The 15,505-nt window shown below is 43.2% G+C and overlaps 1 protein-coding gene across 2 annotated transcripts in view; it reads left to right on the top strand.

Annotated features, from left to right (window-relative positions):
• fam135b (family with sequence similarity 135 member B) overlaps window positions 1-15,505 on the top strand; it is a 577,057-nt gene that overhangs the window by 377,861 nt on the left and 183,691 nt on the right. For both annotated transcript variants that reach the window (XR_015078967.1, XM_085992464.1), the window contains exons 6-7: window positions 10,077-10,250; window positions 11,028-11,154. Coding sequence is in view for 1 of the 2 variants with exons in the window: in XM_085992464.1 (XP_085848590.1) it covers window positions 10,077-10,250; window positions 11,028-11,154 (301 nt within the window). In the remaining variant the exon portion in view is untranslated. The remainder of the gene's footprint in view (window positions 1-10,076; window positions 10,251-11,027; window positions 11,155-15,505) is intronic.

The following is a 15,505-nucleotide window of genomic DNA, read 5'->3' on the forward strand; positions in this document are numbered from 1 at the left end:
CTCAGACTGAAAAATTAAATTAGTCATATTCAGGGACTGAAAGCAAATTGAACCAGTGGAATGAGCGATGGAATAAAATTGTTATGGTTGATGACTTGATTTAATGTGTAACTGGACAATCAAAATATACTGTGAGAAAAACCTGACCAGAAACAACACAAAAATGTATTGAAATGGTATAGATCAATTCACTGCAATTACTGTTGCATTGGAAGGCAACAGCCGAGAATGGCCAGTGGAAAATTAACTTTTATGAGTAGCTTTTCAAGTAGAACAGAAACTCCGTCAATCTGTTAGCTGATGTAATCAACATGTTTTTATTTTGGTTTGTTTTCCATGCTGTCAAGTAATCAGCTGGAGCAATGGCCACGGAACTCACGCTTCAGGTTGACAGATGTGGTTCCCGAGCTGTGTGAATCCCGCGACCATGCAGGAAAATTTTAAAAAGTAGGGGGGATAAAGGCTCTTAGGTGCTTGTAAAGTACCTCATAATGATTTCAACTGGGTCCCACTGCAAGTCGGGTCGACTCCACGCAGTTGTGGTTCCCGACCTGCTGTCAAACAAAAACTTTCCTACTCGACCCGCCACCGATCATGCCTGCTACCACCGCAGAAAATTCAGCCCTAAGGGCACGATCTTGCCAGCCCTGGGGAGGCGGGTTTGGAGGTGGGACTGCCAGGAAAATGGCAGAATTTGGGGGTGGGTACCTATCCCGCCCCCAACCTGCCTCCGTGCCATCTTCCCAGGAGGCGGGTAGCCGACCCGCGCCGGGTCCCGTCTCCTGGAGGCGGGAAGGGGATTACAGCGAGGCGAGCAGGGGGTCGGAAGGATGCAAAAGTGCGCTGTGAAGGTAAGTGATGGGTGCAAGTGTGGAGAGGTAAGTACGTGAGGTGAGTGGAAAGTGATAGACAATGTTTACTTACCTTTGTTTCTTCCTGCAGGCTTCAACAGTTGGGGATGCGGAGAGTCTCGCATCTCACCGGCAGTGATGACAGATGGCTGCTGCATTTTCAGATGCAACATCCATCTAATTTCTGCTAAAGAAAGAGGTTCGATGAGTCTTGAATACAAGGACTCATCAAACAACATAGAATGTCAGTGTTTGACAGCTTTACAGAGCTATCAAACGATGACAATTCATCTGTCAATGAAACGTCATACGCTGACGTTCTCTGTAACCAGCTTTCCCTTAATTGGCCTGCTAAGCCCGCTGGGCGGGCTTAACAAGGTCAATCAAGGGAAAATAGCATGGGTTGGTCACAAGTTGATGGAGGCGGGACTAAAACCCCGACAAGCAGCAGTCCCGCCTCCAAAAGCTCCCCATTGACAAAATCGCCCCCTAAGTGTCAGCTCGTCATTGGTGGCCTGTCTCCAGGATTTGACCACACAAATCTAGAGTGACACTTCACTACAGTACTGAGGGACTGCTGCATTGTCAGAGGTACTGTCTTTTGTATGAGATGTTAAACTAGGACCCTATTTGCCTATTCAGATGAACATAAAAGATCCCTTAGCACTATTTGGAGTTCTCCTAACCAACAGTTAACCCTCAAAAAAATTCACCAAAACAGATGAACTAGTTATTTGTCTTAATGTTGTTTTTGGGTACTTGCTGTGTACAAATTGATTGCTGTGTTTGCCTACATAACAACTGTGACTGCACTTCAAAAATAATTAATTGACTGTGAAGCCCTTGGCGATGTCCTGAGGATGTAAAGGTGCTATATTAAGGCACGTTTTTTTTTGCTCAAAGCTAACCCCAAAATAATTTAGCTTAAGTTATGAAAAGACAACCAAGTTCTTTGGCACATTAAAGACACCTAATATATTCATTATAGGGGTCTATTTAATGAAAGCATAAATTTGTCCTTGCTTATTCTACTATACTTAGTGACAAAATGTTTAGCAACTATTGGGGCAGAAATTCGGATCGGGGGCTAGCCGCGCGTGCAAGCCCCCGATCTGCACTTACCCGACGCGCCTGCCGTTCACCTCCAGGGACGCCTGGAATTCCTTTTTGAAAGAGAAGAATCCCGGGCAGCGTCTGACGTCACGCCGCCCAGGAGTGCAGCCAGCGCGAAGCCTGGAGCGCGCTGTGCAACTGAGACACGCCCCTTGAGGTCTCAGTTTAATAGGACACGCCCCCAATGTTTCTCACAAGCTGCAAAGCATTTTTACATGCAGAGCAGCATTTCAAATAGGTTTTTGGTATTTTTATGAAGCTTTTGGTAACTTTTATAAACTTTTAAAAACGTTTACATTATTTTGAAGAATCTGAAGTAGTTTTAAACAGAATTAAAGCAATTTAAAGACTTTTAAAAGCCCTGACAGAATTTTTTTCATTCCTTTTATTTATTTAGCAACGTCGTCGTCATACGTGTCTTCACACTGTTCCCTTTGGGGAACTGTATGAAGTGGTGGAAGGATTTATGGCCGTGATTAACGCTCCTTCCGTGACCGTAACCATCTTTGTACCAGCCATTAGGGTGGTTAGTCCTATGGCAGGAGGGTTTTACGGGCTCCCACAAGCTATACGAGGAGGGGGGGCCACCCACACCCACGGACGCAAATATCCCACTGGATGTCAACCCAGAATTTAGAGCCGGAGCTCCGACTCCACTTGCCGGAGCTGTCTGGAGCGGGGTTCGAAACCCTACCCCGTCTGGCCCAGCGGCGGGGATCCTACCGCTACGCCAAAGGCCCACTCCGATTAGCAACGTGAAATGGCTGGAATGAGCACAATTCACGGCATTAAAAGAACTCACAATTGAACTGATGATGACCTCAGCAATCTCCTCAACGAGGTGGAGGCGCAGCGCCTGCTCATCATTGGTAATGAGAAGTCCAAGGCGCCGCAAAAAGGACAGATGATAGCTTGGTCTTTCAAGTGGCAGCATAGGGCTCCAGTCACGGGGAGGGAAAAGGCGCAGGAAACGTATGGGTGTCACCTTTTGCGCGGAGTGGGCCTTTTGCGTAGCAGTAAGCATCCCCGCCGCTGGGCCAGAAGGAGTAGGGTTTCGAACCCCGCTCCAGACAGTCCCGGCAAGTGGAGTCGGAGCTCCAACTATAAATTCTGGGTGGACATCCAGCGGGATACTTGCGTCCGCGGGTGTGGATGCCCCCTCAGATGGGTTGTGGGAGCCCGTAAAACCCTCATGCCATAGGACTAACCACCCTAATGGCTGGTATGAAGATGGTTATGGTCACGGAAGGAGCGTTAACGTGGCCAGAAATCCTTCCACCACTTCATACAGTTCCCGAAAGGGAACAGTGTGAGGATACGTACGACGATGACCTCTTGCGCAATGCACCTCCTTGGACCCTCAGTCGCAGATGCGAGGGGGCAAATCGTGCAATTGTTAAATTTTTCATTTTATTGACATGTAAAATGTTGGCCCAGTAATTCCGTTCCAAACGCGCGAGTACGGTCGGGGTACTCACGCGTCTGGCCGGAGGAAATGCCGGTTTTCAGCATGCACAGCGCATGCGGGGAAAACCGACATTTCCTGTCCTCTGAACGAAGGGGTTCAGAGGCAGAACGCGTGCGACTGCACAGGCAGCGCGTGCGCAGTAAAATTCGCCAGTTTCATTCATGCTTTCAGTGAGGTTAAGTCCTTACAACTTACACATGAAAAAAGCATGAGTACAGTTGCTCCAGAGGCTGCGGAGGAAGATATATTTTATCGTGGAGCTTCTGAAAGGCAATATTTTTGTTTGGGAAAGGGAGGAAAGTTATTTTAAGAAATGCTGAGGTAAGTTTTAAAGTTTATTTTTGTTTTTTAAAACGGGTTTTCAGTACTGTAGGTAGAAGGAACAATTGTGGCTATGTGAATTGAATTTGCTGTGTTTATTAAATGTGAAAATGACTCCAACATTTTTAAGAAAGAAACTTTTCATCAGTAATATATTCTTTTAAGTAATTATGTATGTATGTCTGTATATATTCCTTTGCGTATATGTATGTATGTATATATTCCTTTACTTATGTGTATGAATGTATGTATTTAATTATGACTTTCAGAGAAAGTAACTTATTGGAAAATCATAATTAAATACATACATTCATGCACAAGTAAAGGAATATATACATACATACATATACGTATAAACGAATATATACGGACATACATACATAATTACTTAAAAGAATATATTACTGATGAAAAGTTTCTTTCTTAAAAACGTTGGAAATGTTACATTACTCATTTTAGAACAATCATTTTCACATTTAATAAACACAGCAAATTCAATTCACACAGCCACAATTGCTCCTTCTACCTACAGTACTGAAAACCCGTTTAAAAAAAAAAAAAAAAAATTTAAACTTTAAAACTTACCTCAGCATTTCTTAAAATAACTTTCCTCCCTTTCCCAAACAAAAATATTGCCTTTCAGAAGCTCCACGATAAAATATATCTTCCTCCGCAGCCTCTGGAGCAACTTTACACATGCTTTTTTCATGTGTAAGTTGTAAGGACTTAACCTCACTGAATCCATGAATGAAATCGACGAAGTTCACTGCGCACGCGCTGCCTGTGTAGTCGCACGCACTGTGCCTCTGAACCCCTTCGTTCAGAGGACAGGAAATGCCGGTTTTCCCCGCATGCGCTGTGCATGCTGAAAACCGGCATTTCCTCCGGCCAGACGCGTGAGTACCCCGACCGTACTCACGCGTTTGGAACGGAACTACTGGGCCAATATCCTGATGTTTTCCAATATTGCGTATATAGAAAGCAGAGGTTAGTTGTGTCTAATTGTGTGGAAAATAAGGCAACAAGTTGCTATCTGAAGGCTGTTATAGTTCTCATGAGCACTTGCAATACCTGTTCTGAAATTCTTGTTAACCAATCTTGTTGCATGGTTCTACAGCTGTATCAATTTACAGAAATTCAAACAGTACCTTGAGTGGTTAGTTGTCAAAAAAAAATCTGTTTGATTAATCATATCTCCAAACTTGGGCAGTTAGATGCCGAATCAGTAAAAAAGCTGATCACATCAGAATACTCCATAGAAGGCTCATAAAAATTGTATGTGTGAACTTTCCATTGCTAACTGGCTGTTCCTCATGTTAAATATTTAATTTAAACTTTTAGTAGTTGCCCCATTTATCTGGATGGTTGTAGCCATTATTCTTATCCCATATTTATTAATGCTCTGAAATGATATGTAGACTGGGAGAAGTAAATATTAAGATAATGAAATCACACGCTGATGTACAGTATACAGTACATGGAATTTAATTCAGCTACCTAATGTTATCAGAATCTAGAGTTCCTCTTGTCTGCTTCTTCCAGTACATTTAACATTCATGTTATCTAATTCTCTTCCCTAAATGTGGTGACTAATGTTAGGGGACTGCTCCCCAAATGGCAGCAGACTCCTGCAATTTATTCTAAGGAGCTATTCTGCCTTTTGGAGTCTTGACACTCAGCCAAGGCTGTTGAATAGTGGAGGAGGAGAATATCACAACAATCCTAATCCAGCCCTCGCTTACTGTTGACACACATGCACTTTCTGGCAAGGATGGCTGAATGGCATGTCATTACAGAACCCTGGCAAGTTTTCACTTCCCTAGTATGTCACTGAGGCTAATTGTAGGGACTTACTGCTATCCTGGCTCAGTTAACGCCAGCTAATCTATGTGGCACATTAGCAAACTATATAATTTATTGACCTATTGAGTCATCAAGAACGTCCTCATGTTTAATTTTTGAGCAAGAATGTTATAAATATGAAGAAGGACCCAAATCAGACAGCTGCATAACTTTATCAGAATTCTTTGTTTTTTTTAAATTTAACCCATGTACTGATTGTGAGACTTTATAGTCATGTGGACATCTGACTAGAAATTCAATGTCATGATAACAAGGTACACACAAAGAAGCAGGTAGATATCCTGGGTTCAGACTCTTGAATGAGCTCCCCTGATGGACAGTAACAGCCATAATAGCAACAAGCATTTGCATGGCACATGACCAAACATCCCAAAACACTTTTTGGAAGGGGAACAGTGGCCACTGAGCAGGAAGTAGGAGTGATGTTTGGTGACAGAAGAAGGATTTTGAGCATGCTTTTTAAAGTGGTGAGGTGAACATTTTGGGAAGATAATTCTAAAGAGCAAGGATGTAGAAGCTGAAAGCACTGCCACTGAGGTGCAGCAAAGGGAGGGGCACTTACAATGGGAAGAATAGAGGGTTCAAGCTGGGACATAGGACTGGAGAAGATTTGCAGGGGTATGGTGGAATAAGGCCATGAGAGTTTCGAAGAAAAGGACGAAGTTTTTAAAGTTGATGTGCAAGACGAGGACAAGTGGAGATCAACAAAGACAGAGGTGATGGGTCACTTTGTGTGGGTTAGGCTAAGGGCCACAGAGCTCTGGAGGACTTGCAATTGTGGAAGATGGAACTGGAAGGCCAGAGAGGAAGGCATTGGAGAAATCAAGCCTTGAGTTGTTGAAGGTGTAGAGGAGTGATTTGAGAGTTTGGAGGAGGCAGGTGAGGACGGTGTGGGTCGGGGATGAGCCGGAGATGGAAGTAAGTGTTCTGTGTTGCGCCGCGTATGGGTCTTGAAGCTCAGGTCAAGTCTGACACTAAGGTTGCAGATGTGCAGGCTCTGTATGAGTGAGCAGCTTTAGTTTACTTCAATTCTGCCAGTGAAGGAAAATCTGGTTATTCAGGTAGCTGGGCAGTATCAAAAAGAAAGACTTGTATTTCTATAGCGCCTTTCACGAACACCGGACGTCCCAAAGTGCTTTACAGTCAATGAAGTACTTTTTTTTGAAGTGTAGTCGCTGTTATATGTAGGAAAAGCGGCAGCCAATTTGCGCACAGCAAGCTCCCACAAACAGCAATGTGATAATGACCAGATGATCTGTTTTTTAGTGATGTTGATTGAGGGATAACTATTGGCCAGGACACCGGGGATATCTCCACTGCTCTTCTTCAAAATAGTGCCATGGGATCTTTTAGGGCACCTGAAAGGGCAGACGGGGCCTCGGCTTAACATCTCATCTGAAAGACGGCACCTCCGACAGTGCAGTGCTCCCTCAGCACTGCACTGTCGAGTGTCAGCCTAGAATTTTGTGCTCAAGTCCCTGGAGGGGAACTTGAACCCACAACATTCTGACTCGGAGGCGAGGGTGCTACCAACTGAGCCACAGCTGACACAGTACAGTACAGTCACGGATTTAAGGCTGGAGACGAAGAGGTAGAGTTGGCATCACATACATAAGGAAACTGTCTCTATAATTGTGGATGATATTGCTGAGGGGTGGATTATAGAAGAGGGATAGAAAGTGATCAAGGAGCACACTACAGGTGATCATCAAAGACTTGGTGTTGTTGTGGCGGCCGAGTGGGGGCATTAAGGAGAAGCGATAGAGAGAGATGGAATGGTCATCTATGTTGACTGCTCTTTAGAGCTTGAGGATAATGGGGAAAGATAGTTCACCATGGTCATATTTACACAGGGTCTCATTGCTGTCTAGCAAACAAAGGCAGCACCTAGTATTAAGTAATTCAGTCCATAAATCCCAAGTTTGATTTCCAGTCTTTTCTGAGTCAACTGATCTCAACAAGGTCAGCACTGGAGATATTGAAACCAGCCTCAGAAGCCCTGTCCTGGGAAGGTGAAAAATCAGCCAAAGTTCTCACTTCTAAATGTTATCTCGTGGACCTTGCTAAAAAGTGAAAATGTGGGTGTCTCCTTGGTCAATAACGCATCAACACTCATTGGCTTGGCACGTACTTGAGAGTGGCTGCTAGCACAAGGCACTGTATGACTATTGAGGGTGTCCGCAACGGTACCTCAGCAATAATAATGCCTTCAGGAAAGGAGGGCGAACATTTGGAGGGGATGGATTTTCCTCTCAGGTGATAACTGCAGGATTACAATGCTCAAATGATCATCTCGGACTGTTGAAGCAGTTCTCAGGTTAGAGTGGCTGTTTCTCGTATTAAAGATGGCACATGGAATCTAAAATGGATTGCAGCATGCGAAACATATGTCAGTGTTTTTGTCCTGGCACCTTCTCCTCCCAATATAGTTTGAACATTTGGCTGCAGACTAGCCCTGCTGAAAATTCTGCAAATGTCAGGCTCTGCTGGTACCTGGGGGAAGTTTTAATATTGAGTTGTGAACAAATCCTCACATACACGCCAATGTTGGTCAAGGATGCCTGAAAATATGAAAATATCAACTTTGGTTATTTAAACAGGGGCAAAACTGTAGAAAGTCCTAAAATATCCAAATGTCCAATATATCAGTGTGGGGACTGAGTGAGTTTGACACACCTCTGGATCATGGGCCCAGACTGATGGAATGAATGTTGCAAGAATTCTAAGTGAAATCGACCAAGTTCCTGATGAACATGTATCCATATCATATAACTGCCACCAATTCGGCACTAAATTGGTAATTAATTCAAAGAGGGAAAAAGGTGGCAACTTGGGTAGTAGGTTTACAAGGCATACATGTCTACACTGATATACTTTGTCTCCATTTTTATAGACATAAAGGGGAAATAGATTACATCAGTGTAGATATGAACACCTTATAAACAGCTTGAGTAAGAGCAGATATTACTGTGAGTCAGAATTGATTAGCTGGGGTATCCCGCTGTGCAATAAGTGGTAATTACTGTAAGTCAGAATTGGATTGCCTAGATATTCCACTGTACAGTGGGTGGTTATGACTGTGAGTCCAAATTTGTTTGTCCCAGGTGTCCCATTGTACAATGCGAGGTTGACATTTCAGTTGAACAAAATCAAAAGGTGCAGCATTTCCATGTTGGAAAACTTGTCATTATAACTGGAATAAAGTACCATGCAGTGTGACTGTTTTATCATTAGATGCCATCAGCATATTTAAAATGTATCTTATGTTATATTTAGAAAATGTGATGATACCAGGGGCAGAATATAATTATCACACAATTATTTTCTTCACTTTGGTGCCAATGTTGGACTGCTGAAATTCAGAGGTGTGAATCTGAATGGACTTTCCTGCATGTAGCAGTGAAAATGATTCTGGGAATACTATTCATTTTCTCTCTGTATGAATGTTGATTGACACTGTGCAAATGTTTTGACATCTATTATTGCTGTGGGACTGTTTTGACAGTACAAGGCATAGTTTCATTAAATAAGAGAAGTAGGAAGGTTATAAGAGGCTGAAGCTTTCACTTTTTATTGCAGTTCTTGGTCTGAAGCTGAGACTATTTTTTAAGGTATTTTTGCTGTTTCCTCTGTCCTTGCTCTTCTTGGGTAGCTCACCATACTCAGGACAGAGGAAGTGGTGATGTACTTATAGGTGGACATTTTGGATGTTAACACAGCTGAACACTGCGAGCAATGATTAAAAAATTAAAGCAAAAAGAAGTAGCAGCATTAGTGGAGCTGAATCAAGAGTCATCACACCAAATCCAACTCTAAATCAAAACTGTACAGCTCCTTCTCTAGTGTATCCCCCACCCCCTCCTCACTCCACTAACCCCAGGTTTTTAAAACTAAGCTTCACCACTCAACTGCAGCTTTTTGATTTATCTTGCCTTCTTTCCTACTCCTTTCAACCTTGCTGCTGCTCTGAAGTATGAGGCTTGATTCACCAAGATTTCTTGTATTGCTTTCCACAAGTGCTTTCTGTCCGCAACATCTAGCCTGAAGCAATTAGTGTGTATCTAAAAAAGCAGAATCTGGATGGTTCATTGTAAGTGCATGGGTACATGAACTGGAGAACAAACTGTTTCAGGCTTGGTGCCAAGCCAAGATTAGATGTAAGTGACCTCAGTCGATCCTGAACATCAGAATTAAACAAATCCCAACTCATTACGTTCTCTGTAACCACGATTCCCTATTTACACTAAATGAATAATTATGATTTCTTTGGTGACTAATTTAAATAATTGATTGGGCTTTCTCGATTAAAGATGTACAGTTTTTTGAATGATTTCTCAATGTGCATACATCATATTAAAGGATTTTTATGAGCATTTTTGTCATTGCCCAATGTTAAAGAATCCTAATAAGAGCTGTGTCTCCAAGTCACACCTGAAACTTGTTTTTCTGTTTTCCTACAGATTGAGTGATCTTGCAGGAATACCTTTGATCAGCAGCCGAAGGCTGGGTCTTCACTTCCATCCCAGGAGGGGGTTACACCATCACGTACCTGTCATGTTTGACTATTTCCACCTCTCAGTCGTATCCGTCACTGTGCATGCATCGCTTGTTGCTTTACACCAGCCCTTGATAAGGTACAGTAGTGACCTTGACTGCAAGAACCCAGCATTACTTTCTACATGTTTTAAAGAGATGCCTTAGCAGAAAATCAATTGTACGGTTACCTAGTGTTACCAGCCATTCTTAGTGCAATAGTAGAAGTGTGATTCTTTCCAAAGCAATATGCCATTAGACACAACTGCTGCAGAGAAGAGGTTGAGGTAACTCAAATCACTGGTATGCCGAGAAGAGGCAGAACCTAAGTTCGCACCTACTTATACCCTCACTATGAGATCCTAAACTCACCTGACCACCAAGCAGAAGCACAGTACTCCTCTGTATGCAAATATCTGACAGAGGATGCTTCAGTCCTGGCCACTGTCAGGCTTCGTCTTATGGGCAAATGTGAAGCAGTGTTGATTGAGAAAGCAAAAAAAATATCTTTGGTTAATTTCAGGAAAAACTCTAGGAAATTCCTTCCTAAGGCAATTAAGCAAGATCCAAGTTTACATCTGCATTCGTACTTAACTCACAGCCCCGCTCCCCACTATGCCCCACTGTTGGTGATGTCCAAATGTTGGTGCAGAGTAGAAGAAGCTTTACTCATGCATCTACCTGATGTACCTGACCTGGGGAATATTTGATAACAAAGTTGCCGCAAAAAATAGTGGGAAGAAATGGGGGGAAATAAAATTTCCATTTCGAGCAATGACATCCCTCACCTAAATGACCATAAACAAATATCATTGACCAAAAAGTGGAACAAGCTATATCAATTCTTCATTTTTACTAGCACTTTTTCTGTCCCCTAGTTTCCCTCGACTAAGCAAGGGGTCCTGGCTTGGTAAAAGTGGTCAGGAGCTGGAACCGGATGTATCGAACCTGACACTTGAAAACCTCATGTTTGGGTCTAGCTACTACAAGCAGCTCACAGTCGAGGTAAGAGAGTCTCCACTTCAATTATTTCCTGGAGGATGTTTTCCAGGGTCTCAGATACTTTGCTATATTTATGAGTTGGAACAACAGATCACTTCTCTCCTGCGCATTTGCCTTTGCTGTTCATTTTTGTGCGGTATCGTAATTATGATCAAGTTGTATTGTGGTATGTTTTATTTAAATGCGTCTATAAATAATAGATTGTTTTATTTCTCTATCAAACACATATACAAGTGGAGAAGATTAAAGTTTACTTAGGAAGTTTGAGTTTTATCGGAGCAGTTATGCAGCGCCTAGACTTAGCGAACTCTAGATATCCCCCTTACTATTGAGTTCCTGATTTCACCCAGGTGTTCCCCATAATAGTAGGAATGCTCACAAGATTCACTCCTTTTTTAAAAGGGTGCTGATAGCAAGAATTCCACTTTAAAATAACCTGAAAAAGGGGTTATACTGTCACAAAATGTTAACAAGCAATTATTATAGAAAATAATGTTCCAAACTCCAGCATTGAGTTTGTATTTTGTAAAGTTTGAAAGGGGCCAGTAACCATTCGCATTTTGGAGGGCAGTTGGAATAAATGGCTCAATTCACTTGAGATGTGCATTTGTGAGAGAGAATTAATTTTGGGCTGGGTCAGAGGTAAAACAGTACAGTTTGACTACCGTTAGCTATTTGTTTCCTTTCTGTATCCCTTTGTTTGCTGTTGGGGAGGGTTTAAACTAAAATGGCAGGGGGATTTGGGAACCTGTGCAGGGAGACAGAGGAAAGGGAAGCAATGATAGAAGCAAAAGACAGGAAGGAGAAAAGCAAAAGTGGAAGGCAGAGAAATCAAGTGTGTAAATCAAACAGGGCCACAGTAAATAATAATTCTAAAAGGACTAAGAGTGTTAAAAAAACAAGCCTGAAGGCTTTGTGTCTTAATGCGAGGAGCATTTGTGATAAGGTGGATGAATTAGCTGCGCAAATAGATGTAAACGGATATGATATAATTGGGATTATGGAGACATGGCTCCAGGGTGACCAAGGCTGGGAATTCAACATCCAGGGGTATTTAATATTCAGGAAGGACAGGCAAAAAGGAAAAGGAGGTGGGGTAGTATTGCTGGTTAAAGAGGAGATTAACACAGTAGTAAGGAAGGATATTAGCTCTGATGATGAGGAATCTGTATGGGTAGAGCTGAGAAATACCAAGGGGCAGAAAACATTAGTGGGAGTTGTACACAGACCCCCCAAACAGTTATGCTGAGGTTGGGGATGGCATTAAACAGGAAATTAGAGACACGTGCAATAAGGGCAGAGCAGTTATCATGGGTGACTTTAATCTACATATAGATTGGGCTAACCAAATTAGTAACAATACTGTGGAGGAGGAATTCCTAGAGTGTATACAGGATGGTTTCCTGGACCAGTATGTTGAGGAACCAACTAGAGATCAGGCCATCTTAGACTGGGTATTATGTAATGAGAAAGGATTGATTAGCAATCTTGTGAGAGGCCCCTTGGGGAGGAGCGATCATAATATGATAGAATTCTTCATTTAAGATGGAGAGTGAAGTAGTTGACTCAGAGACTAGGGTCCTGAATTTAATTAAAGGAAACTATGATGGTATGAGACGCGAGTTGGCTAGGATGGATTGGGGAACGTTACTTAAAGGGTTGACGGTGGATAGGCAATGGCAAATATTTAAAGATCGCATGGATGAACTACAGAATTTGTTCATCCCTGTCTGGCATAAAAATAAAACAAAAAAGGTGGCGCAACCGTGCTTAACAAGGGAAATTAGGGATAGCATAAGATCCAAGGAGATGACATATAAATTGGCCAGAAAAAGCAGCAAACCTGAGGATTGGGAGCAGTTTATGATTCAGCAAAGGAGGACAAAAGGATTAATTAAGAGGGGGAAAATAAGAGTATGAGAGTAAGCTTGCAGGGAACATAAAAACTGACTGTAAAAGCTTCTATAGATATGTGAAGAGAAAAAGATTGGTGAAGTCAAGCATAAGTCCCTTGCAGTCAGAATCAGGGGAATTTATAATGGGGAACAAAGAAATGGCTGACCAATTAAATACATACTTTGGTTCTGTCTTCACAAAGGAGGACACAAATAACCTCCCAGAGATGTCGGGGAACATAGGGTCTAATGAGTGGCAGGAATTGAATGAAATCAGTATTTGTAGGGAAATGGTGTTGGGGAAATTGACGGGATTGAAGGCCGATAAATCCTCAGGGCCTGATAATCTACATCCTAGGGTACTTAAGGAAGTGGCCCTAGAAATAGTAGATGCATAAAAACATAGATGATAGGAGCAGGAGTAGGCCATTCGGCCCCTCGAGCATGCTCCGCCATTTAATGAGATCATGGCCGATCATCCAAATTCATTACCCTGTCCCTGCTTTCTCCCTGTATCCCTTGATTCCTTTAGCCTTAAGAAATATATCTAACTCCTTCTTGAATATATTTAATTAATTGGCCTCAACTGCCTTCTGTGGTAGAGAATTCCACAGGTTCACCACTCTCTGGGTGAAGAAATTCCTCCTCATCTCTGTCCTAAATGGCTTACCCCTTATCTTTAGACTGTGACCCCTGGTTCTGGATTCCCCGCTATCGGGAACATCCTTCCTGCATCTAGTCTGTCTAGTCCTGTTAGAATTTTATAAGTTTCAATGAGATCCCCTCTCATTCTTCTAAACTCCAGTGAGTATAAGCCCAATCGACCCAATCTCTCATACGTCATTCCTGCCATCCCAGGTATCAGTCAGGTGAATCTTCGCTGCACTCCCTCCATGGCAAGAACATCCTTCCTCAGACAAGGCGACCAAAACTGCACACAATACTCAAGGTGTGGTCTCACCAAGGCCCTGTACAACTGCAGCAAGACATCCTTGCTCCTGTACTCGAATCCTCTCGCTACGAAGGCCAACATACCATTTGCCTTCTTAACCGCCTGCTGCACCTGCATGCTTACCTTCAGCGACTAGTGCACAAGGGCACCCAGTTCTCGTTGCATTTCCCCTTTTCCCAATCTATTGCTGTTCAGATAATAATCTGCCTTCCTGTTTTTGCCACCAAAGTGGATAACCTCGAGGGGGAGTCCAGAACCAGGAGTCACAGTCTAAGGATAAGGGGTAAGCCATTTAGGACTGAGATGAGGAGGAATTTCTTCACCCAGAGAGTGGTGAACCTGTGGAATTCTCTGCCACACAGGGCAATTGAGGCCAATTCATTAAATATATTCAAGAAAGAGTTGGATATATTTCTTGAGGCTAAAGGGATCAAGTAATATGTGGAGAAAGCAGGGACGGTGTACTGAATTTAGATGATCAGCCATGATCTCATTAAATGGTGGAGTGGGCTCGAGGGGCCGAATGGCCTACTCATCCTATCTTCTACGTTTCTATATGTTTCTATATACCCGCCTTTGGCTCAAATCCCTTAACATCTTTGGTTAACAAAAAGCTATCAATCTCTGATTTAAAATTAACAGTTGATCTAGCATCAATTGCCATTTGTGGAAGAGAGTTCCAAACTTCTACCACCCTTTGTGTGTCGAAGTGTTCCCTAACTTCACTCCTGAAAGGTCGAGCTCTGAAGTTTAGACTGTGCCCCCAAGTCATAGGCCGCGATTTCGCCATCGGAGGCGGGATCACGGTGAGAGAGGTGGTTGGTGGGTCCCGGACCCACTCCCGGCTTCAGCGGCTCTGTGAAAAGGATTTTCCCCTGATTGGGCTTGTTAAGCCCGCCCTGCGAGGTTCCCATCCAATTAAAAGGAAGCGGGTCTGATGACGTCATTTGATGGCGCGTCATCAGCCGGTTACCTTAAAGGGACCATGTCCACATTCATTTTGACAGTTGCCTTGTTAGTGTTCTGCAGCATTGAGGTGCTGCAAACACTGACAGGCACTGCACAGAGGTGGACGGCTGCACCTAGGCTCTCCCATGACTCCCTCCATATGCTTATGGAGAGAGTCACAGCAAGCAGGGAGGTCCTCTTCCCTTCCCGGGTGGAAAAGACCTCCTCCGGAGAGCAACACAGCCTGGTTGCACATTGCACAGGAGGGCGCAAGCAGTGATGTCATCAGGAGGACCAGGCTGCAGTGGCGCAAACTTTTCAATGATCTCAGTAGATCACGAAATGTTACTGCAAAGCCACACTCAACCTCATCCTGCTGTGCCACTCATCACATCCCCATCACTCTGCCTTCCCTCCCCTACTCCTGCACATCCTTACACACACCAACTTACCTTGCACCTCCACCTGTACCTATCTACATTATCACTTCCCCATCTCACTAGCCACCCCTCACACTCACCCTCATCCTAGTGCAATTATACCAACTAACAACACACAA

This window comes from Somniosus microcephalus, chromosome 7 (assembly GCF_052327205.1).
Source record: "Somniosus microcephalus isolate GS21.2 chromosome 7, FLI_Smic_1.0, whole genome shotgun sequence".
NCBI lineage: Eukaryota > Metazoa > Chordata > Chondrichthyes > Squaliformes > Somniosidae > Somniosus > Somniosus microcephalus.